This window comes from Impatiens glandulifera, chromosome 4 (assembly GCF_907164915.1).
Source record: "Impatiens glandulifera chromosome 4, dImpGla2.1, whole genome shotgun sequence".
Classification (NCBI taxonomy): Eukaryota; Viridiplantae; Streptophyta; class Magnoliopsida; order Ericales; family Balsaminaceae; genus Impatiens; species Impatiens glandulifera.
Genome location: NC_061865.1, coordinates 61,465,985 through 61,487,667, shown reverse-complemented (window position 1 = coordinate 61,487,667; position 21,683 = coordinate 61,465,985). Strand labels below are relative to the sequence as shown.

At 32.1% G+C, this 21,683-nt stretch overlaps 3 protein-coding genes across 4 annotated transcripts; 2 read left to right on the top strand and 1 right to left on the bottom strand.

Moving 5' to 3' along the window:
* Positions 1 to 10,826: 10,826 nt before the first annotated feature.
* LOC124936551 (ubiquitin-conjugating enzyme E2 34-like) lies at positions 10,827 to 16,311 on the top strand. Of its 2 annotated transcripts, none has more exons than XM_047477056.1 (10): positions 10,827 to 11,000; positions 12,651 to 12,755; positions 13,539 to 13,593; positions 14,821 to 14,859; positions 14,952 to 15,015; positions 15,140 to 15,201; positions 15,281 to 15,320; positions 15,410 to 15,437; positions 15,592 to 15,683; positions 15,788 to 16,311. In XM_047477056.1, exons 2-10 carry the CDS (start codon positions 12,699 to 12,701, stop codon positions 16,110 to 16,112), a joined length of 762 nt encoding a protein of 253 aa, XP_047333012.1. In that variant the 5' UTR covers positions 10,827 to 11,000; positions 12,651 to 12,698; the 3' UTR covers positions 16,113 to 16,311. The 2 variants fall into 2 exon arrangements, with proteins under 2 accessions (XP_047333012.1, XP_047333011.1); XM_047477055.1 differs by having other exon boundaries at positions 12,622 to 12,755.
* Positions 16,312 to 18,253: 1,942 nt separating this feature from the next.
* Positions 18,254 to 19,164, bottom strand: LOC124933868 (RING-H2 finger protein ATL3-like). Its single transcript, XM_047474309.1, has one exon. The coding sequence runs from the start codon at positions 18,958 to 18,960 to the stop codon at positions 18,403 to 18,405; it is 558 nt and encodes a 185-aa protein (XP_047330265.1). The 5' UTR covers positions 18,961 to 19,164; the 3' UTR covers positions 18,254 to 18,402.
* LOC124933867 (O-fucosyltransferase 36-like) lies at positions 18,981 to 21,628 on the top strand. The gene is made up of 3 exons (XM_047474308.1): positions 18,981 to 20,703; positions 20,801 to 21,068; positions 21,161 to 21,628. The coding sequence occupies exons 1-3, from the start codon at positions 19,454 to 19,456 to the stop codon at positions 21,335 to 21,337; spliced, it is 1,695 nt and encodes a 564-aa protein (XP_047330264.1). The 5' UTR covers positions 18,981 to 19,453; the 3' UTR covers positions 21,338 to 21,628.
* Positions 21,629 to 21,683: the final 55 nt, after the last annotated feature.

The following is a 21,683-nucleotide window of genomic DNA, read 5'->3' as shown; positions in this document are numbered from 1 at the left end:
ACAAGAAAATTTCAATCAAGACCAACTCAAGAGAAAGACCTTTTATTTATTATATGTTTTTTATAAAGAATAGTTTAGAAATGATTTCACAACAAAATTATATTAAAAGCAACGCCATGAATGTTCAATTATTATTTTCTCTCCTTGAACATGATCATTTTTTTAATTTATTATTTTTTTTTAGCATAACTTTTTTTATTTCTCTTCCTTGCTTAAGTGACAGGGCACGTCAGATTCGTAATCTTATTTTCGTTACCAATTTCGTTGTCCGTATCCTGACTCGAAAAATAAATACTAATTAATCTGTTTTTATTCAATTATTTTGAAATAAATGATATATATATATATGCACGTTACTCAATAAGTTACCGAACTCATAAATTCTCGAGAAGAATGATTAATTCTCCCGACTAACTGTATCACTAAAAGTTTGACGATTTCTCTTCAACCAGATGTCCACCAAAAATTAATTTGAATGGTAACTCAATTATATAGAATATCATATATATCAGCCGCATCAATCTAAATTTCTCAAAAATTATCCAAAAACTCGGGTACCACCCAATGAATCTCAATAATACTCTACAAAATACTCTAGATATTGGTCACACATCGACAATGTAAAAATAAATGAGTTGTCGATTCAACATTATCGTGACACATACCGACATACGACTAACCATAATATAATATTTTTTCATGCACATAAAATATGTAAGAATTTTACCGTGAATAAAGATTCATCCAAAGAACGCGATCTTGAATGAAATTTTTGACTCTCAAAATTTCTCTCAACAAAAATTATATGAAATCATTTTAGCGAACAAATTATAGTAATGCCCCACTTGAAAACTATTAATGTCTTGTCAACGCATAATGTCTTATTTAGACGGGGACACTTGTTTATGTCCTACCAAAAATAAAACTCTATTATGAGACAAACTCTCCCTAATGTTTAATATTCATCTATATCTAATTCGACTAGCGAATCCACTAGACTGAGGATCAAACATGTCATTAACTGTAGCACTTCTATATATAACAACTGAAGCAAGTTTATGATACGTCGTAGTTAGACTTTTGACATTATATCAAATGTCGTCTCAAAAACTGATCGAAGAATCATCCCCCAAATTGAATCTAGACTGCTCACAGAAACTTTTCCACATAGAATAAATTTCCCTCCAAATGTTACACCCACTAGATAATTTAGATATTTTGGTGAACCAACTAGACCAATCTTTGATTATACTTACACCTGATCATTGATGTTCAAGACTATTTGACTCCGTTGCAAATCTACTACACAATTTTGATACAAAAACCTTATTAAATGAAACAAGGTCTCGAATATCCAGACCTCTTTAAACCCGGTGGGAACGACCGACTTTCTTTTTGAGCGGAGTCATTATGCTGAAGAAAAGTTAGTGTTAGCCCGACAAACAAAGATGTATTGCATCCTTAATGGTCAATGCTGGAGTTCATTGCAAGATTTATTATCTCTTCAATTTCCTTCTATCTCTACAACATTTAATCGTTTTCTCAATTAATTAGATGATAAAACGATAAGTTAGAAGATCTTATACTATTGCATTTGTTATATTTTTAAAATTATAATTTAGAAATTATATCATAATTTTATATTAAATAAAAATAAATTTTACTTGTTATTTATATAAAAAAAAAAATCACTCATCTAATCACTATTTTTTTTTTAAATAAAGAGAACGACACCATAACTATGATCTTCCGTTTTCAGTTTGACTCATGACATTTTAGTCTCTTAAACTCTACCCATGGTGAGATTAATATAATCACTTTTTTTTTTTTTATCAAAATAATAAAATATATTTAACAAATTTTAATATAAAACAATATTATTATACTTAATCAACTAAAAATTCAAATATATTTTTATATATTTTTTAAATAACTCAACATAGACAAGCGGAAGATAGAAACGTTGGTTTGACTATATCTGGTTGAAAAGTAAAACACTTGACCTGGCAACTACCATGTATAAACAAATAGTTAGAAACGAAAATAAAAAGAAATCAAAATGGTTGGAAGAGAGATTAATACTTAATAGTTTTATTAGATAAGCAGCCATAAATAAAAGTTAAAAAAAGAGGAGGGTTTATTAAAAAAGATTCAGATGATTATATATATTTTATTTAAAAATATCATAACCTAGATGTGGACCCATCCATAAATGTAGCCATCTACAAATGAACGAGGCTGGTGGGATTTTATTGAATTGTCTGTACCCTCACTGCCATTTAGGCATTTAGGGCTCTACCTATTATTTTGATTTTATTTTATTTTTATATTTTATCGAAAAAACAATCATTAATCTAATTTCTTTTTATCTATAAAATCATACTTTTTGAATATACGTAATACCAAAATACTCATTCTTTTAAATATTTTAAAATTTTATTATTAATTTATGAGTACGAGGGAAAGAAATATATGGTTTTATTTTTATATATAAATACCTGATTTTATAACATAAATAATCAAAGATCAAACAAACTTTCTAGGTTTATCTCATTTTAATTTGTTAAATATATTTTTGAAATTTTGTAAAAAAAAAAATCTTGTTAGATGAAAAATTAAATTATTTGAATTTTTAATTTGTTAAATTACTGTAATGTTTTTTTGATTTAAAATTAAAATTTTAAAAATTAAAATAAAAATATTTTAGTAGATAAAACGAGTGATTTAATGATTAAAATTATAAAAATTGAATGAAATTCTTGTTTTAAAAGGAACGGTAACATTTTGGTTATTTGAGAGATAAAAAAAAATAGTTTTTTTAGATTTTTTATTTGTTAAATTATTATAATGTGCTCTATATTTAAAAAAATATATATTTTTTTAAAATAAAATAAAAATATTTTAATATTTAAATTGATGAATCAATAATTTAATGGTTAGTATGATAGTAAGTGATAAAAAAATATATAAAAAATTGAATAAAATTTCAAAAGAAATCTTAAACAACCTAGATCAAACTAGCTCTAAATAATATATAAACTCATCAATAAATATCAAGCTATTTGGGGATGATAACCACTGCAACAAAATCAATTTTTTACCGTACATAAAACAAAGTTTCTTATGTGCCATACCGACATATGAATTAGGGCTGGTAGGGTGGTAATTATACGCCACTAATTAAGTATTTACCGGCACATATAGTTGAGCCGGTAAGCGTTAATTAACGCCGCTAAATAAAATGTTTACCGGCACATGCAGTAAAGCCGTTAAGTGATAATTATACATAGCTTGGTAAATATTTGAGAAATGATAAGTAGAAAGGGATTTGAAAGAGAAGATGAGAAAAAGAATGATGGACACAATTTGATTGACTAAAAAAAATAAAATAGTTAATCTTTAACCTCTTCTTGCACTTTTTTTTTTTTTAATTAATAAGGTGATAATATATTATTTTCTTTTTTAATTTCCTCCCTTAATACTCCTTTAAATATTTATAGATGCACAAATTTGTACTTAACGGTGATCACTATACCGTTAAAAAATTTGGAACACTCTGATTTATTTATAAGGTTTGTTTTTCTTTCTAAAGGATTTTTTTTGAATTATTTAATGTATGAGTGTAATAGTTTATTTAAAATATTAATATATAATTATGTTAGTATGTAAGGGAGTGATATAATTAAGCGTTCATAAAAAAAATTATCCTTCTTTTTTTGGCAAAATTTATGTGCTGTCATTTAAGTGTCCACTTAAACAAATGTTTTGTAGTACCAATGTTAAAATTAAATGATATACCTTAATTGTCTAAATTATGTATACTTTTTCTTTCTAATTTATTTTTTCAATTCCTTACCTCAATCCAATAAAAAAATTTTGATTATAAATTATAATATTGTTAATTTAATTTTTATTTATTTATTAAAATTATTTAAAGTTGAGATAACTAATTAATCTAGCATGACATAACAAACAAATTTTTACATTGTTTTTTTTTTATAGTTCAAAAGAAAATAATATAATAAAAAGTATATAAAATAAGGATAAAATGGTAAAAAAATAAAATTTAAGAAGTTACAAAAAAAAAAAAAAAAAGAGTAAAGTCATTTATTTCAATCACAATGATTTTCATAACAAATGATAATAAACTATTGTGATTGTGAAAAAAAAAAAAATTTACCAAATAATATCCCCAATGCTTGTAAATTTCCATGTTAAAACTAGTGACAATTGTTTGATTCTTGTTATACAAAGATATTAAAAAGTTTTTCTAAGAAACAATTACATGAAATAAATCATATGATAATCAACTAAATCATTATCTCATTTAGTGATGGTAACAACAATGCGTTTAAATATATACATGCGGTGGTTCCAGTATACGTTGGATTGGGGTCGGATAGATTTAGAAGGTTAGAAAGAAAAAAATCTGCTACAACTTTTATGTATCAAACTTTCTATATTACTATAAATGCATATTATACTCTTATTTATATAATAACAGTTATAGAAAGTTATTATATTTACATTCCCCTCAAGTTAGGAAATACAAAGTGTGCATCTCTACTTGACACAAATCTTCAAAGATAGTCCTTGATAGCGTTTTGGCTAGAACATCGACAATTTGGAACCGTGATGGAATGTGAGAGACTAGCCCATTGTTGACTTTCTCAATAATGAAGTGTTTATCGATCTCAATATGTTTTGTTCTATCGTGATAAATCAGATTTTTTGCAATACTAATGGCTGCAAGATTATCACAATAAAAATTAAGAGAAATGATTAGGGGGGGGAGAATTTGGGAGAGGAAATAACGTGGTGCAATTTGATTGGCCGAAAAAATAACAAATTTTCTCTCCCTCCCCACCCTTTATCCTTTTTCAACCAGTGATGTGATGACACATCATTCCCTCCCTCTATCACTCTTCAAAAATTAATCGTAGTATCATTAATAACACCAATATCTTTTAGAACTCTAACGGCCCAAAGTCATTCACATAACTCAAGTGTAAGAGCTCTCAACTCTACTTCGACACTACTTCGAGATACAATGGACTATTTTTGCTTCTCCACGTCCAAGATTACCCCACACATAAGTGCAATAAGTTGAAGTGGATTTTCTATTTGTGATGCCTCCAGCCCAATTAGAATCTGTATAAACTAACAAATCTATGATTTCATTTTTAAGGAACATTAATCTTTTACCTGGAGTGCTTTAATATATCTCAAAATTCGATAAGTCACATCCATATGATCTTGATTATAGTTATTCATGAACTGACTCACAACACTTACTGAGAAACCAATATCGGGACGAGTGTGTGACAAATAGATTAGACAACCTACTAGTCTCTGATATCTTCCTTTATCAACTAAGACTTCATATTTTCTTGATCTAATATTATTGTAAGGGCCCATAGCAGTGTCAATAGGTTTACAACCAAGCATTCATGTTTCTGTCAATAAATTTAAAAAGTATATTCTTGAGACATGAAAATACCTTTAGATGACCGGGAAATCTCCATGCCAAGAAAGAACTTAGGTTGTCCAAGGTCTTTAGTGTCAAATTCTCTCGTTAATGTCTTTTTCAAGACTAAAAGTTTCATCATCACTTGTAAATATAATATCATCAACATATACAATAAGAATTGCTACCTTCTTTTCGTTTGATATTTTGATGAACATAGTGTGATCGACTTGCCTTTGAAAATATTCAGAATTCATGACTGATTTGGTAAACTTGTCAAACCACGTTCGTGGGATTGTTTGAAACCGTACAATGATTTGTGTAGTCTACAAACCTTGTTTTCAAATGACTTAAATTTTAAACCTGGTTGAATTTCCATGTATACTTCTTCTAAATCTACATTTAGAAAGACGTTTTTAACATCAAGTTGGTACAACAACCAATCTTTATTTGCTAACAAAGCAAATAGAATTCTAATAGTATTCAGTTTGGCTACAATCGTGCTTTACAACGTTCAATTGTCTCGTCGACATTATGTTTAGCTTAAAAATCCATTTACACCCAATCACCTTCTTTTTCAAAGGCAAGTCACAACCAAGTACCATTCTTCTGAAGAACTTGCAATTCATCTAATACCGCCTCTTTCCAACGAGAATGTTGAAAAGCTTCATCAACATTATTGGAATCTGTACATTATCATGAGAGGCAGGACAAGATCGATATTAATGTGAGAACCTTTCATAAGATACAAAATTATCAATCGGGTGTATAGTGCAAGATCTTTGTCCTCTTCTCCAAGCAATAAGTAAGTTAAGAATATCATCATCAACATAACTAGGATCAAGTGAAATACTAATACTTGAGTGTTCTTATGGAGTTGGATTCAACCCGATATTGAAAATTGATGTGATGAAGAGTGTGCTCGGTATTCAAATGATATTGATTTAAGAGTAAATGTGGAAGTGAAAGAAGTAGAAGTGATAATAGTAGTGGAAGATAGAGAATTATTAAATGGTTATATAATGAGAGTGAAAGATTATGAAAAATATTGATATTCATCTAGATTCTCCCCCATTAATATCGGAAGCCAAATAATTAGATATCCCTTTTGGAATGGTGCATAACCGACGAATATGAATTTTTCAGATTTAAGATCAAATTTGTTTCTATCGTGATGGATGTGAACAAAGGAGGAACACCCAAACACTTTAAGAGGGAGGGTAGAAGAAATGGCGTTAGTGTGTGGAAAAATTTATAAAAGACATTGGATTGGAGTTTGAAATTTGAGTATTTTTTAAGACATTCAATTGATAAGATAAGATGTCGTAGAGACGACATCCCCAAAAATATTTAGGCACATTAAATGAAAATAAAAGAGATTGTGTAGCCTCGAGAAGATGGCAGTTCTTGCGTTGTAGCCTCGAGAAGATGACAGTTCTTACGTTCGGCAACTCCATTTTATTGAGGTGTGTCAACACACAAACTACGATGAACCATGCCTTTAGTAGAAAGAAATTAATTAAAAGTGTGATTAAAATACTCTTTTGCATTGTCCGTTTTATGGCAAGTATTCCACATTAGAATTGTGTTTGAATCATTGTGTGGAATTGTTTAAAATTTTTGTTGACTTCTGATTTTTCTTTCATTAAATATAACCAAGTCAAATGAATGTGATCACCCACAAATGAAACAAACCAACATTTACCAGTTAAAGTTTTTATTCTCGATGGACACCAAACGTCAATGTGAAACAATGAAAATAATTTAGATGCAATTTGCAATAATTGAGGATAATGAACACGACAATGTTTAACAAATTAACACACTTCACATTGAAATGAATTAAACTTCGCATTAAGAAATAATTTGGGAAAAAGTTGTAGAAGATGCATGAAATTAAGGTGACCTAATCCATAATGGCATAACATGATTTTAGCATTTTGATAAAAAATGACATTAAGAGTAGTAGAAAGCAAACTAAAGACATGAGACAGATTTCTGCATAGAACATAGAGTCTCAAACACAACTCAGTTGTGGAATTGGGCCTAGGGTTTTGAAGCTCAATTTAGTGTTCTTCAATATTAGGTACAAAAGAAAGAAAAATTTTATATATATTATATTATATGGAGAGAGAATGATATTCTAAAAGGGAAATAATATAATAAAATAAAATATATAGAGAGAATGATTTTTTTTCTAATTATGAATTCTAAAAGTCTATATATATTTACATTGTAAACGAGTTGTAGAGTGTGGTGAGACTAAAACCTAGAACATACATAGAGTTAGAATTTGAAATTATAACTCTATTGAATCGATTCTCCGAAAGTAGGACGTATGATATTGTTGGTCCGAACCTAGGTAAAACTCTTATGTCGTTATTCTGTTTATTCTTTTGATTTTACTTTATTGTTCTACATCCATTACGATTGCTATATTTCCGTTTTTCATTCTTCGAGTGATAGTTTTCACAACAAACTGGTATCAGAGCGAGGTTGGTCTAAGGCGATCGCGGTTCGATTTCTTTGACTTGAGATGCCTCGCTCTAGTACCAGTTTGTTATGAAAACTATCACCTGAAGAATGAAAAGCAGAAATATAGAAATCGTAATGGATGTAGAACAATAACGTAAAAGCAAAAAATAAACAGAATAACGACACAAGAGTTTTATCCAGGTTCGGACCAACAATGTTCTACGTTCTGCTTTCGGAGAATCGATTCAATAGAGTTATAATTACAAATTCTAACTCTATTTATATTCTAAGTTTTAGTCTCACCACACTATATAACTTGTTTACAATGTAAATATATATAGGTTTTTAGATTTCATAATTAGGAAATAATCATTCTCTCTATATATTATATTATATATTTTTCCCTTTTAGAATATATCATTCTCTCTTCATATAATATATATATATATATATGGATTCTTTTGTAACTAATATTGAGGCACACTATAAATTGGATCTCAAAATCTTAGGCCTAATTCTACAATGAGGATAAAAATTAGCATTACACTTTAAATCTATTGTTAGTTTTCTAATAGACAATATGTTACAATCGAGATCTGATACATATAGAACCTGTCATAAGAAATGATTTGGGATTAATATAAACTGAATCATACCCAATATTTTAATTAACTTCCATTAATGATTCTAATTCCGAGAATATCTTGTCATTGTGTAAAATTTAAAAAAAAATGATTTGCCACCCGCCATATGATCAAAAACACCCGAATCAATGATCCAATTTCCAGATTTTTTATTTAATTCACAAAATGCATACTTCCTTTTTGTTACTGTCAAACCCGTCCTTACCATTTTTATTTAAATCATTATGTTCTTCCCTACTAAAACCAAATAAGGCTGAACTACTGCTTGTTGGTTTAGATTGAGAATTATTGTTTGTATTTTGGATAGAAACAAAAAACCCCTAACTGGTTGTACCAGTTGAGAGACTCTCCTCCTGGAGCTTTTGAAGAATGCTGCAAATCAAATCGATGGTCTGATGTTGAGAATGTATTTATAATATTACAAATATGGTATATTAATGGTATACAATTTTGGTGTAAATAAATGATATATTTAACAAACAAAAAAAACTACATCTTTTGGTGTATAATCTTGATATTATGAAATAAAATTATCACAAAAGAAAATTAGTTTTTTTTTTTTATGAAAATACAATTAGAAAATATGGTAAAAATATTTTGGAAGTTCTTTGAGAGTTTCGGACAAGATATTGACATTAACCTAATTGAGGCTTATTTAAATGTGCAATTGGGTACTTTAGAAAGTCAATTTTTGCTTTAAGAACATCGTTTCTTTGTGAGTTGTGTGTGAGCTTTAATTAGGAGAGAATCATTGTAATACTCTTCTAACATTCTTGATAATAAAGTTGAGACTCTCTTGTGTTTTGAAAGTGGATGTACGTCTATTTTGGTCGAACAACTATAAATATTGTGTCTACGTTCTTTAGTTATTTTCTTTTGTTTTTACAATTTTCGATGATGTTAGTATTCTTGAATTAAGGGATACTTTATCCCCTGGTCTTCCAACAAGACTCTCCAATTGGAGCTCTTGAAGAACGTTGCAAATCAAAATGATGGTCTGATGGAAACTTTGAATGGATAGGTTTTCCATATAGTATCCAACATCTATCCTTTGTGTGACTAGTTTTACGACAATACTCACACTTAGGTCGATTGAACTTCCTGTCAGATCTAGGGTTTTTGCTTAGCATGACTGCAACAATAACTTCATTTTGTGAGACAAGTGTAGAATATTATGCGTTTGGAGTAATGATCGGCGATTTAGAATTTATTTGAAGACGAAACTCTTTTGTCGAACTTCAAAAAATACTTCATCCAGGCTCGACGTGGGCTTCATCGCCATTATTCGACATCTAACCTGTTCAAATACAAGTTTCAAACCGAAGAGGTATTTGTAGATTCTTCGATATTCCATTTATAAAGTTCAACATCATTTGTACCATGCCAATAGTTTAAAAGAGTCAACTAGTTGCCAATGTTTATCAAGAGTACTAAAATACTCATTTATGTCCATTGCAGCACTCTGCTCGAGTTTGTGTATGATCAGTCAACTTGAAATAGTTTAGAGCTATTATTAATACAAGAATATTGAGATTTAGCTGTATCCCAAATAAAATTTTGTTGTTAAGTGGTTTTTTCCTATTTTTGGAGTCATCGAGTTAAGTAGCTTAACCCTGATTGCTTAAGGCTTAATACAGTAATGTTGGATATCCTAACTCGGGACATAATTTGATGGTTCTCTTTGTTCCATGATTTATAATTGGAATTTGTAACTACTGGATTATGAGGAATTCCAATGATGAATTTAGTGATGAATGTATCTTTTCCTTTGTTATAAATGTATATTCAAAATGCATTAGTCCATGTCATATGATTCATACAAATTTAGACTAAATATAATTAACATATTGAGGTAGTTTAATTGGCCAATAAACTAAATGTCACACTGTTCATTTATCATTTAGAAGTTACTTTTTTAGTTATGTTGGTTAATAAAAGATAGAATATATAAAATGTCATATGTTTGATAATTTTATAAAAAAAATCACTTCAAAAATAAAATACTAAACAAACAAATGAGTTCAATAATTGGTGAGAGGATGATTGTGACATCACAACATACCAATATTCCTAAATAAGATCTAGAGAACAGAGATTGTGAAGTGAAAATGATTATTCTAAGAAGAGTTCAGTGTTTTATTTGATCTTCAGATACACGTTTGAGGGTCTATTTGATATTTGTTTCCCTTCATATTTTGGTTACAGTCAGTCAGTGAGTCAGTGAGTCTGCACTTGAACACATACATCAAAACAAGGTCACGGTTTGGGGGAGAAGAACATTTCGACCTCTTTTCGCGGTAGAGAAGAGGGAAGGAAGAGTGAGAGCCAGCCAGCCAGCCAGCCCCTTTTCTAGATCATAATCTCTAAATCAGGATCCGAATCAACATACATAATAATAGATCCTTGGTTCAAAGGTGATGTATCTCTCTCGCTGTCTTTCTTTATCAAATTGATTTCATTTAACAACTCATGTCATCCGTTAGTTTCTTCTCCGTGACCGACGAATCTATCTTATTGTTAATTTTGGTAATTTTGCAACCTTTGTGCTGGTCGTGTTGGATACCGGTTCTTACTACAAGCGGATTAGCATGGATATGGGATTTTCTATTAAAATCCCAACCTGTCCCCTAGAAAAAAGAAGAGATTAGCATGGATATGAGATTTGTTTGTAAGGAGACAATATCTGAAATGGACTATGAGGCTGACTCATTGGATATATAGATACGCCATTGTTGATGTCAATTGATTGAACTTAGGTTCATAGAACAGGGTCTATATTTAAGTTAATTTGTATGTCAAATTGAGCCATCTAGTTCACTGAAACAGTACAGAGGATAAAGTATGATGGCATATTGATGCATGTATTCCAAGTCTAACTGCAATAGCCAAACAGCCCAATAAAATGACTTGATACCTAACTGTCATGATAAATGGTTTCCAAGTGAATTTAATATCCTGTTATCCTGCATATAAGAAGCTTCTAAACTATGAGGCGATACCCGAATGAGTTTTGAATTTCAGAGTCACTATCATGTTCTTTACTGCGTAGAGGTTACATAATTATTCAAACGGCTATATTGGCCCCATTTGAAAACACTTATAAGTGTTTTCATTTCTTAATTTTTGTCTTCAAGCACATAAAAACCAAAATCTTCGAAAGTAACTATATCTTAAGTTGAAATTAAATTATTCCTGTAAAAATGTATCCATAATACCTGTTTCCAAATGGGTCAACATCCAAGTTCATCATTTGTGGACTTATTTCTAATTGAATCTCCAGTGAAATCTTCTATATATCTGCTACTATAGTTACAAGAATCCCAAGAATGTCACTCGTTTCCATGACAGCTAGGATGGTTTAGATGTATTTAGGATCTGAATTCTAGGTACGATCTTCACTTGGTGCACATAATTGATGAGGTTAAGTTGCTGGACAAAAAAATAATTGTTATAAATTAATTCTTAAAAATTGGTAAAAATATTTAGTAAGTTAATTTGTTCACATCTAGCTAATAGCTGTAGGAGATATGGACGTGTTGGTGTGATTCCAGATTATTATTATTCTTATATTTTTGAAAAAGGTGTAATTCCAAATTATTAATAGTAAGAGCATATTGGCATTTACATTTTTACGCTATTGTTTTTATTTTCTACTTTTTTTTTTCCTTTGTAACTTTTGAACGCATATTGCGTTTTTTCTAATAAAAAATTGACATTAAAAAAAAATTAATAGTAAGAGCATATATTCCAATGAAAATCAATAAGCATGAATTACAAATCTATATTAGGAATACAATCAGTTAAGAGATATAATCAATGCCTGGATTTATATTTTTTACATTATTAAAGATTTTTTATTGTCTGTTCTCTCTACTTGCACATTCTTTTAATACTGTAAAATATTTACACCTTCCTGTGTATATATATGTTCTGTTTGTTCTTTTGCATTGCACAAGGTTGCTACCTAGTTTTGTGATGACATGCTTAATTGTATTCACAATGCCTGGTGCTTCTTATTTGTTTGTATCTAAACAGTTGTAGTGTTGTCACACAATGAAGTGAAGGTTCAAGTAGAAAATCTATAGCGACTCTATACAAGAGGGTGTTGCAAGATGGCAGAAAAAGCTTGTGTAAAGCGACTTCAGAAGGAATACAGATCCCTTTGCAAAGTACGTTTTCATGTTGCATAATTAATTTCTTATTGATACGTAAATAATCCTTTTGTATTGATTTATTGTGCATTTGTGCCTAAACTTTAGAGTAGCCTTGAAATCTGGGATGGACCCAGACATCTACATACCTAAATAATTTATCACCCTATACTACAACTATGAATTAACCGATGGAAAGTTGCTAAAATTGTTGGAATCCGGGATGTAGATTCTTTAGTGGATTGTATGCTAACCTGTGTTAGATCGGAGTCAAGATTGGGTTTCTTTTGAAGCGTGAATGGAAATGTTTTCACAGTATGTGGGAAAATATTTGTATCCTGTCTTAGAATCAGTGCTACAACTAATCAACAAGATCGAACTGTTAAATACGGAATTCAAACTATTCAACTCTACTTGCCAAATTAAGAAAAATGAAAAAGATTATAGAAAAAAGAAAGTTGATTTAAGAAATAAATTGTCTTCTAAAATATTGTTATTAAGTTGTTACGTGTAATATGGTTAGGGTTAGTAGAGGGTGCATAAATAGTGCATTAGCCACAAGCTAACATAATTACTTGTTTATACTCTCATAGGAGTAACCAATATTTATTTCATACATGTTCTTTTTTTTGACTGATTAAAACTCTGCTCTACTCCAAGCCGCCAGTCCACCTCCTCCCCATACTTTTTTTGGTATCTAGTGCAGTTCCATTCCAGTGTATCATTTGATAGTGCAACAAAATTTTGAAATGTTACTTGCATTGATTGGATTGGTTCATATGGTATCTCCGTGAATTGCAGGAACCTGTTTCCCATGTCACAGCTCGTCCTTCACCTAATGATATTCTTGAATGGCGTAAGTGTGTCCATCTCATGGTACTTCTTATTCCTTTGTGGTATTTAACATCCTCTTGTTCAATGGCAAATGATTCGCGCTCTCCATCTTCTATTTTTAGTACGTCATATTAACAGGGGGAAAATAGCACTTGTTAGAATGTGTCTTACATGCATCTTTCAATGTGGATGGATTCTGAAGTTCTGAATTTAGACACAATTGGAAGTTGAATGATAAAATGATCCTTGTTATTATTTATTTCTCATCTATAAAATGATCTTTACTATGCAGTTTCTTTATATATTTATATGGATCTATGCCTATTGGATGGTACAACTGGAAAAAATTTGGTGATAGGCTGAACTGAGACATGCAAAGATACTTTGACTCATGTTTTAGAATTGAACTCCTCAGCAAGTTTATGAGTTTCTAATATTATACACGTGATATTGAACCTTATGTTGTTAAAGATGTGTATGCTAGGATGGTTTTATACTCTTCCAATGAAGGAGATCCATAGTAAACTAAGGGGAATGTTTCCAAATAAATAATTTTACCTAAGATAAGGTATAGAAAGAAAAACTTTAAACTTGTTCAATCTTCTACCGAAGGTAGTTGCAAGGGTGAACTTATATATCATCCAGTCAACAAGATTATTTGAACTTATATTCCCTAATCCTAGGATGCTCCATAATCATTGTGGACACGAGATATAGTATCCTTGTGAACTCTTCATATTATAAGTTTAGCCTATAAATACTAACTCGGATCTCAGAACCCAACCTCGGGAAGTAATAAATAATAGATTTTATTATATGGTATGCATTCTGCTTTTGTTATCATGAATTTGCCTATTGATGTTTGTTCTATTCTTGTACTTTGTCTATATATGTATTGTATTTTATCATACCAGATTTCTATATTTCTTCTGATGTATTGCATTTAAGAATAATCCTACTGGAAGAGTATGAAATGTCAAGCTTCATCCCCAGAATTTAAAAATGAACTTCTGTGTTTTACTTCTTTTGTTTGGGCTAAGGTTCTGTGCTTTACTTGAACTTCCATTTCAACCAGAATTGTTTTACTGGACTGTTGAAGCGAGCCTATGTTTGCTCCTTTGATCCATTTATTTGGTAGATTTTCTTGAGGTTCAGTGCAAAGTGAATCTGTTTAGGGGGTTCTATGTTTTGTTTTATCATCTTCCTTTCCTGAATATCTTCAACATTATCCATCCTTAAAATGTTGCAGACTATGTATTAGAGGGAAGTGAGGGAACCCCTTTTGCAGGTTAGTTTTAATGAGTACTTTTTTTGTTGAGATATTTAGCATAGTATTTTTATCAGTAGATATTTAAAATGTCTTTTTATCTTTATGCTAAGGTGGGCATTATTATGGGAAAATCAAGTTTCCTCCGGAGTATCCATATAAACCTCCTGGAATAACGTAAGATAGTTTGGTTACTCGTTTCCTGTAAGAGTGTAGTAATGGTTAAGTAGTTAGTCTCATTTACATGCTAATAAAGTGTAGTTATTATTGTTCTGAAATCAAGATGTTATATCCAATGCAGTATGATCACTCCAAATGGAAGATTTATGACGCAAAAGAAGATATGCCTTTCTATGAGTGACTGTAAGTATTGTATAGCAAACTTCAGTTGTTGAGGAATTATTTTAGTTCTCTCTGGTTCCTTAATATTTATTATCTCCAGTTCATCCTGAAAGCTGGAACCCAATGTGGTCTGTATCAAGGTGAGTAAATTTTCATATAGCATTTGGAGGCCTTGATGTTATGTGTTGATTTTAGGTCTGACCCTATTGTGTGTGTTCCTTAATTGCAGTATACTTACTGGGCTTCTATCCTTCATGGTAAGATTCGTTAAATCTTAAAAAATGTGTAGTTTTTAACTTTCCATCTGGTACTTGTATTTTTCTTGTGAATAATCATGTTCTTTAAAGGAGAACAACTTATGTACTAGTTATTCCTTGGCTCATCATGAGTTTTCTTGGTTTCTGAGTGTAGATGGACAGCAGTCCCACCACTGGGAGTGTGTCAACTACTGACATTGAGAAGCAAAGGCTAGCAAAGTCTTCGCTTGCTTTTAATTGTAAGAAGTAAGTTCCTGTGGTGCGGTATTTTATGTTAGCATTTTTTTTATCTATTTTAATGTTGTTGAAATTGACAAAATTATGTTTGGTTAATGTTTCTTTGTCAACAGCCCAACATTCAAGAAAATATTCCCGGAGTACATGGAGAAATACGAAGAACAGCAGCTATTGGAGCAACCTAGTGCAAAAGTAGCATCAATGGGCCCTAAGGGAGAAGAAAATACACAACCATTGTTGGAGAAACTACGTGGTCCAAGAAAGGAAGAGGAGCTGAATAATAATAATAATAATAATAATAAAGGGGAAGAAGAGCATGAGCAGAGAAGACAAGAAGAAGAAGAAGAAGGCAGGAGACAGTCTTTACCAACATGGGTTCTGATTTTGCTTATATCTGTGTTTGGGATTGTGATGGCACTTCCTTTGCTTCAACTATGATACTGAGAGGGGGCTTTTTAGATGATATGGATGATAGACATGGCTAATTAGGGATAATAGTCACTATACAACTATGTTCAAAGGCTTTTTTTTTTTTTTTTTTTTATGCTTGGTCTCTCAGTTTGACTTCTATATACTAATCATAATAATATCTGAGTAGCTTTTGTTTGGTGGGTTTATAAATAGGTTTCTTTTGGTTGGATGGTTTTGTGTAGAGTTTGTGTGGCTGTGCATCTATGAATGATATAATAAGAAGAAATTAGCAAATGTTTGGTTGTCCTCTTAATTAGTTACTTTGAGTTGGGTTTAGGATTTTACTCTTCTTCCTCCAGTTGTGTCTTTTCTCATTTTCAGAAGATTGGTAATTTTGGCACTTGGCCTTGCGTTTTTGTGGTTCTTATTCTAGCTTAGCTTAACTAGCTAGGCCCTCCCTCCCTCAGTCCTTTCCTTTGTCTGTCTGTCTGTCTGTAAGATCTGTTAAAGGATTCTCTCTGTTTCTTATGTGTCCCCATATCTCCATCCATCCATCCATTATAATAGCCAATGCCTCCTCTTATTTCATCATCTTCTAAACCACCCCACCTAGGAGGATGAGGAAGATGAGGCCATGGAAGAAATATATCGTTTCATGGTACAGCTGGAACAGCAGTGAATTAGAACAAGGAGAAGAAGAACAACAACCAATCACAAATAAAAGGCGGGAGAAGAAGAGGATATGTCATTATCGTTGGCAGAATGGCGGTGGTGGAGGGTGGCAAACAGTAGTGTTACTGTTAAGAGGAGGAGGAGGAGGAGGAGCATTCAGTCGAAGAATTAATTCAAGGGCGGCAGAGGAGGAGGAGACTATGATTTATAATGATGGAAGTAGAAGAACAATTAATAATAGTAGTCCATATCTATGTCTCCAGAAACTTGATCTTAATATTGCTAATGCTAATGCTAATGGTAATCGCAGCTCCTCCTCCTCCTCCGATCAGATTCAGTACTGCAACAACAACAATAACTACTATGGCCCAATTTACTTGGTAACCTGATGATGATCATGTTCTTATTATTCATCCATCAAATTCAAATATTACTCTCCTAAGTCCTATCATCCTATCCTCTCTGCTTGCTTGCTTGCTTGTTTCTTGTTACTGCTAATATGTTGTTTTACTTGTTACCCTGCCTTCTATTTTTACTTGTCCCATATAATAATTCATTAATCATAATTTTCTAAATTAATATTAATAATTCTATATATATTATGAAAATAACCACCCTCTAACATAACATAACATAACATCAATCAACAGCAGCCACCATAAGTTTATAATCTTTTCACCACATTATAATCTAGATCTTACACAAAAAGAAACTAAAAAAAAACATTTTGAACTTAAACGATTTTACAATAAAAAGTCATTAATGATTGTGACACAATTATATATATATATATATTTCTTTTTATTATTGAGAAAAAGAAGATGATGAGTCTGACCAGACATACACTTCCATGTTCACGATAACCAATAAAGACAATAAAATAATTTTCATTCATTATTTCGCTAACATTAAATTGGTGGAGGTGTGAAAATAACAGTACATATAGTAACAAAATATTCTTTTTTTTTTCATGTATAGTTTTTTTTATAGCTAAAATATTCCTATACAATTGCACTGCACCACCGACATATTCATACAGAAAACATAAGATTGTGCAAATCTTTATATTATAATTATTTTTTCAATAAATTTTTTTACTTAAACCGGTGGTTTTTTATTTATGTTTCTGATAATTCAAATATCAAGAATTTTTTCAAATATCAAAAGCCTCAAATCTAATTATATTACAAATGTTTTGAGTTAAAATGTGGAATTCTATTAGTTTTAAAAAAAAATATATATGGTTGTTTGTTTGGAAACAACTTGTATATGGTTTTATTAATTTTTAAACGACCTCCCGTCCGTCCGTACGTGTTATGTTAGTGTAAAAGTGTGGGTTAAATATAAATGATTTATTTAATAATATTAGTTAAAAGGTCTAGTTTAATAGTATGTAAAAATATAGGGATAGAAAATAATATTTCGCAAAGATATAAATAGTAATCAAAACAACTATAGAGCATTTCGTAATAATAATAAATAATAAAATTTCCCAATTTCGCATCCCCTGCCTGCCCTAGTTCAGTTCGTTTGTTCTTTCTTTCTTTCTTTCTTTCTTTCTCGTTACTTACTTACTTACGATCGATTGATCCTTAATAATAATAGTATTGTTGAAAGAATGAAGAAGAAAATACAATGAAATTGATCACTCTCTTACATCAATCGCAACCATCTCCATCTCCATTGCCGACGACGACGACGACGGTGGAAGTGGTGAAGAAGAAGAAGAAGAAGACACCGCCACGGCGGTGGTCCTACAGAGAGGGCAAGTAGAATGCGAATGGAACCACATGTCGATACATTCAACATGGAATCCATGGCTGCATTTAGGCAACAACCTCAACTTCTCTCCGTCCACGAAATCGGACAGACAAACGGCGCACTCATTCAACTCCTCCTCCTTCGCATCATCATCATCGTACGCTACAATCGGAAGTGATTTCAGAACCAAGGGGTCTATCGCATGTTTCTCACGGCGACCCGACCATTCAATATGTCCTGGCGAGAAGTCTAACCGCCGACGCCGATGCCGACGACGCGCGGTTGTTGTTCCGCCGCCGGAGGATTCTGGTTCTTGGCGATACCAGAACCATTTGGCGTATAAATGGAGAAACAATATGAAGATGACGACCAAAAAGAGGAGAATTGAAGCCACCATTAATATCTTCCCTGTCAGAACAATCGTCACCAAGCCTTCTCCCATTATTTGGATTGGATTGGATTGGATTGAAGATATGAGCTATAATAAAAAGAGAGAGGGGCGTTAGTTAGAAGACAAAGGAGAGTTCAAAATGGAGTCGTCATCATCATCATCCTCATCCTCCGTATCATATATCCATCATCTTCTTCTCCACGATTCTTTTTGACCATTGTTATGAATCCTTCTTCTTCTTCTTCTTCTTCTGGATAATTATGTTAATTTATTATAATTTTCATTTGAATTTTGAAATATATATCTAATATTTCAAGACTGGTTTTTTAACGTTTCATATATATATATATATATATATTTTTGTCCTGTCTGCAATCAGCCCTAGCCCTAATAAGTTTGAAGACAGACAGACAGACAGACTACTGTACTTCTTCCCTAAGCTGGAGAAGACAACAGAGACAGACAGACAGACAGACAGACCCGAAGAAGAAGAAGAAGAAGAACTTACTTCAGTTGGATTCCACTCACTCGTAACCAATAATCAATGTCTAGTAGAGAATCATCTGTAGAAGAAGAAGAAGAAGAAGACGGCGGGCAACATTTCATCGATCACAACGAAATTGCTCCATCGACAAGTTCCCCTAAACCGTCAACGTTCGGCATTCACCACGAGGACGACTTCAATGCCCGTATTCATCATCGTAGTTGTCGTCGTCCTCGTTTCAGCCCTCTCAACAAATGGTATCTCTTCGCCATTCTCCTCCCCTTTTTCATCATTCTCGTCTACTTCGCCACTGATTTTAGGGATTTCTTCCAAACAAGTGTTTCCTATGTCAATAATTTACCTCCTCCTCCTCCTCCTCAAGATCACTTGCAAGCTCTGTATTTGCTGAGACAGCAACAATTAGGGCTTTTCAATTTATGGAATCACTCAGTTGCCCATGAATCTAATTTCAATTTCTCATCAAATTCTGCATTTCTTCAAAATTTCAAATCTACTCTCCTCAGTCAGATTTCACTTAATAACCAAATAAAGCATGTCCTTCTCTCATCGCATGCAACTGTTGTCGATGACTTCTTAACCGTAGAGAAATGTGGAAAGCTTGATCATCAGAACAGGCTTTCACAAAGGAAAACAACCTTGGAGTGGAAACCCAAGGCCAATAAGTACCTAATCGCCATTTGTGTGTCTGGACAGATGTCCAATCATTTCATTTGCTTGGAGAAACATATGTTGTTTGCAGCTTTACTTGGACGGGTGCTGGTAATTCCCAGTGCTAAGATTGATTACGAGTTTGCTCGAGTGATTGACATTGATCACATAAACAGGTGCATTGGTAGAGAAGTTGTTGTCCCATTTGACGTGTTTGCAAAAGCTAGGAAGAAGAAGCATGTACATATAGACAAGTTCTTATGTTATTTCTCATCGCCGCATCCTTGTTTGATGGACGATGATAGAGTCAAGAAACTGAAGGGAATTGGGATTACGATGGATAAGTTAAAGTTGCCGCCGTGGGATGAAGACGTTAACAAGCCAACAGAGAGAACAATGAAAGACATCTTGAGAAAGTTCTCTTCTGAGGACAACGTTATTGCAATAGGTGATGTGTTGTTTTCTAATGTTGAACAAGGTATGATGATGCAAGCAGGTGGTCCGCTGGTTCACAAATGCAAGACTCTGATTGAACCCAGTCGTATAATCACGATTACAGCTCAGCGTTTCATTCAGACTTTCTTGGGAAAAAGGTTTATTGCTCTTCATTTCAGACGCAGTGGGGGGTTCTTGAAGTCCTGGTAAGAAGAAGTAATAAGTGTTTTCACTCATCCTCTTTACACAAGACAAGGGAAAAGTATTAATAATGTGTTTGGTTGGTGGTGGTGGTGTTGACAGCAATGGAAAGAGGGAAAGTTGTTTTTTTCCTGTACCTCAAGCTGCCGACTGTATTAACCGAATTGTTGAAAAAGTGAAAGTCACTGCTGCTGCTGCTGCACCCGTTATATATCTGTCTACTGATGCTGCAGAAAGCGAGACTCGTTTGCTGCAGTCTCTCATTTTTAACAATGGAAAGAAGGTTCCACTTGTTAAACGGCCTCAACGTAACAAGGCAGAGAAGTGGGATTCTTTGCTGTACAGGCATGGACTGGAAGAGGATCCACAGGTGGTGATAAGTTTATTATTAATGTTAAAGTTGATTTTCCAATTCCAATTCTGATATTAATTTGATTTTTCAACCAATGGTGGGTGGGGAAGGTGGAGGCTATGTTGGACAAAACAATCAGCGCAATGGCTACTGTTTTCATTGGATCGTCGAGATCAAGTTTCACTGATGACATTATGCGACTCAGAAAGGACTGGGGGTTAACATCACTTTGCGACCAGTATCTCTGCCAAGGTCAATCGCCTAACTTCATCGCAGACAATGAATGAAATTCAATTCGTTTTTCTCGCTAATTCAAGGTTTAGGTTCATCTACCAACCAACCATTTCTCCCCCTTGTCAATGAGAGATTGTTGATTCCTAACAACATTTTGTATTGTATTATACTACAGCAATAACAGTGACAGGTCACATATTAACTCCTCAGACTGTGAACATGTTTTTAGTGTCAAAAATATTTTATAATCAAGATCTGATTGATTATTTTCACAAATTTAATTTTAATATATTGTGTAATTATGTTATGAATGTTTGTTTCTATGATTGAAATATCCTTATGGGTAGGGGGCTATTCATTCCTGTTTATACAGATATCTTATCAAAATAGAAACTAGAA

Bases quoted from the DNA above. Each gene is read 5' to 3' on its own strand.
- LOC124936551 (XM_047477056.1), top strand. From the start codon at position 12,699: ATGGCAGAAAAAGCTTGTGTAAAGCGACTTCAGAAGGAATACAGATCC. The intron at 15,016-15,139 runs GTAAGATAGTTT...TATCCAATGCAG, and splicing joins TATAAACCTCCTGGAATAAC to TATGATCACTCCAAATGGAA. The intron at 15,202-15,280 runs GTAAGTATTGTA...TATTATCTCCAG, and splicing joins ATGCCTTTCTATGAGTGACT to TTCATCCTGAAAGCTGGAAC.
- LOC124933868 (XM_047474309.1), bottom strand. From the start codon at position 18,960: ATGGGAGAAGGCTTGGTGACGATTGTTCTGACAGGGAAGATATTAATG.
- LOC124933867 (XM_047474308.1), top strand. From the start codon at position 19,454: ATGTCTAGTAGAGAATCATCTGTAGAAGAAGAAGAAGAAGAAGACGGC. The intron at 20,704-20,800 runs GTAAGAAGAAGT...TGGTGTTGACAG, and splicing joins GGGGGGTTCTTGAAGTCCTG to CAATGGAAAGAGGGAAAGTT. The intron at 21,069-21,160 runs GTGGTGATAAGT...TGGGTGGGGAAG, and splicing joins GACTGGAAGAGGATCCACAG to GTGGAGGCTATGTTGGACAA.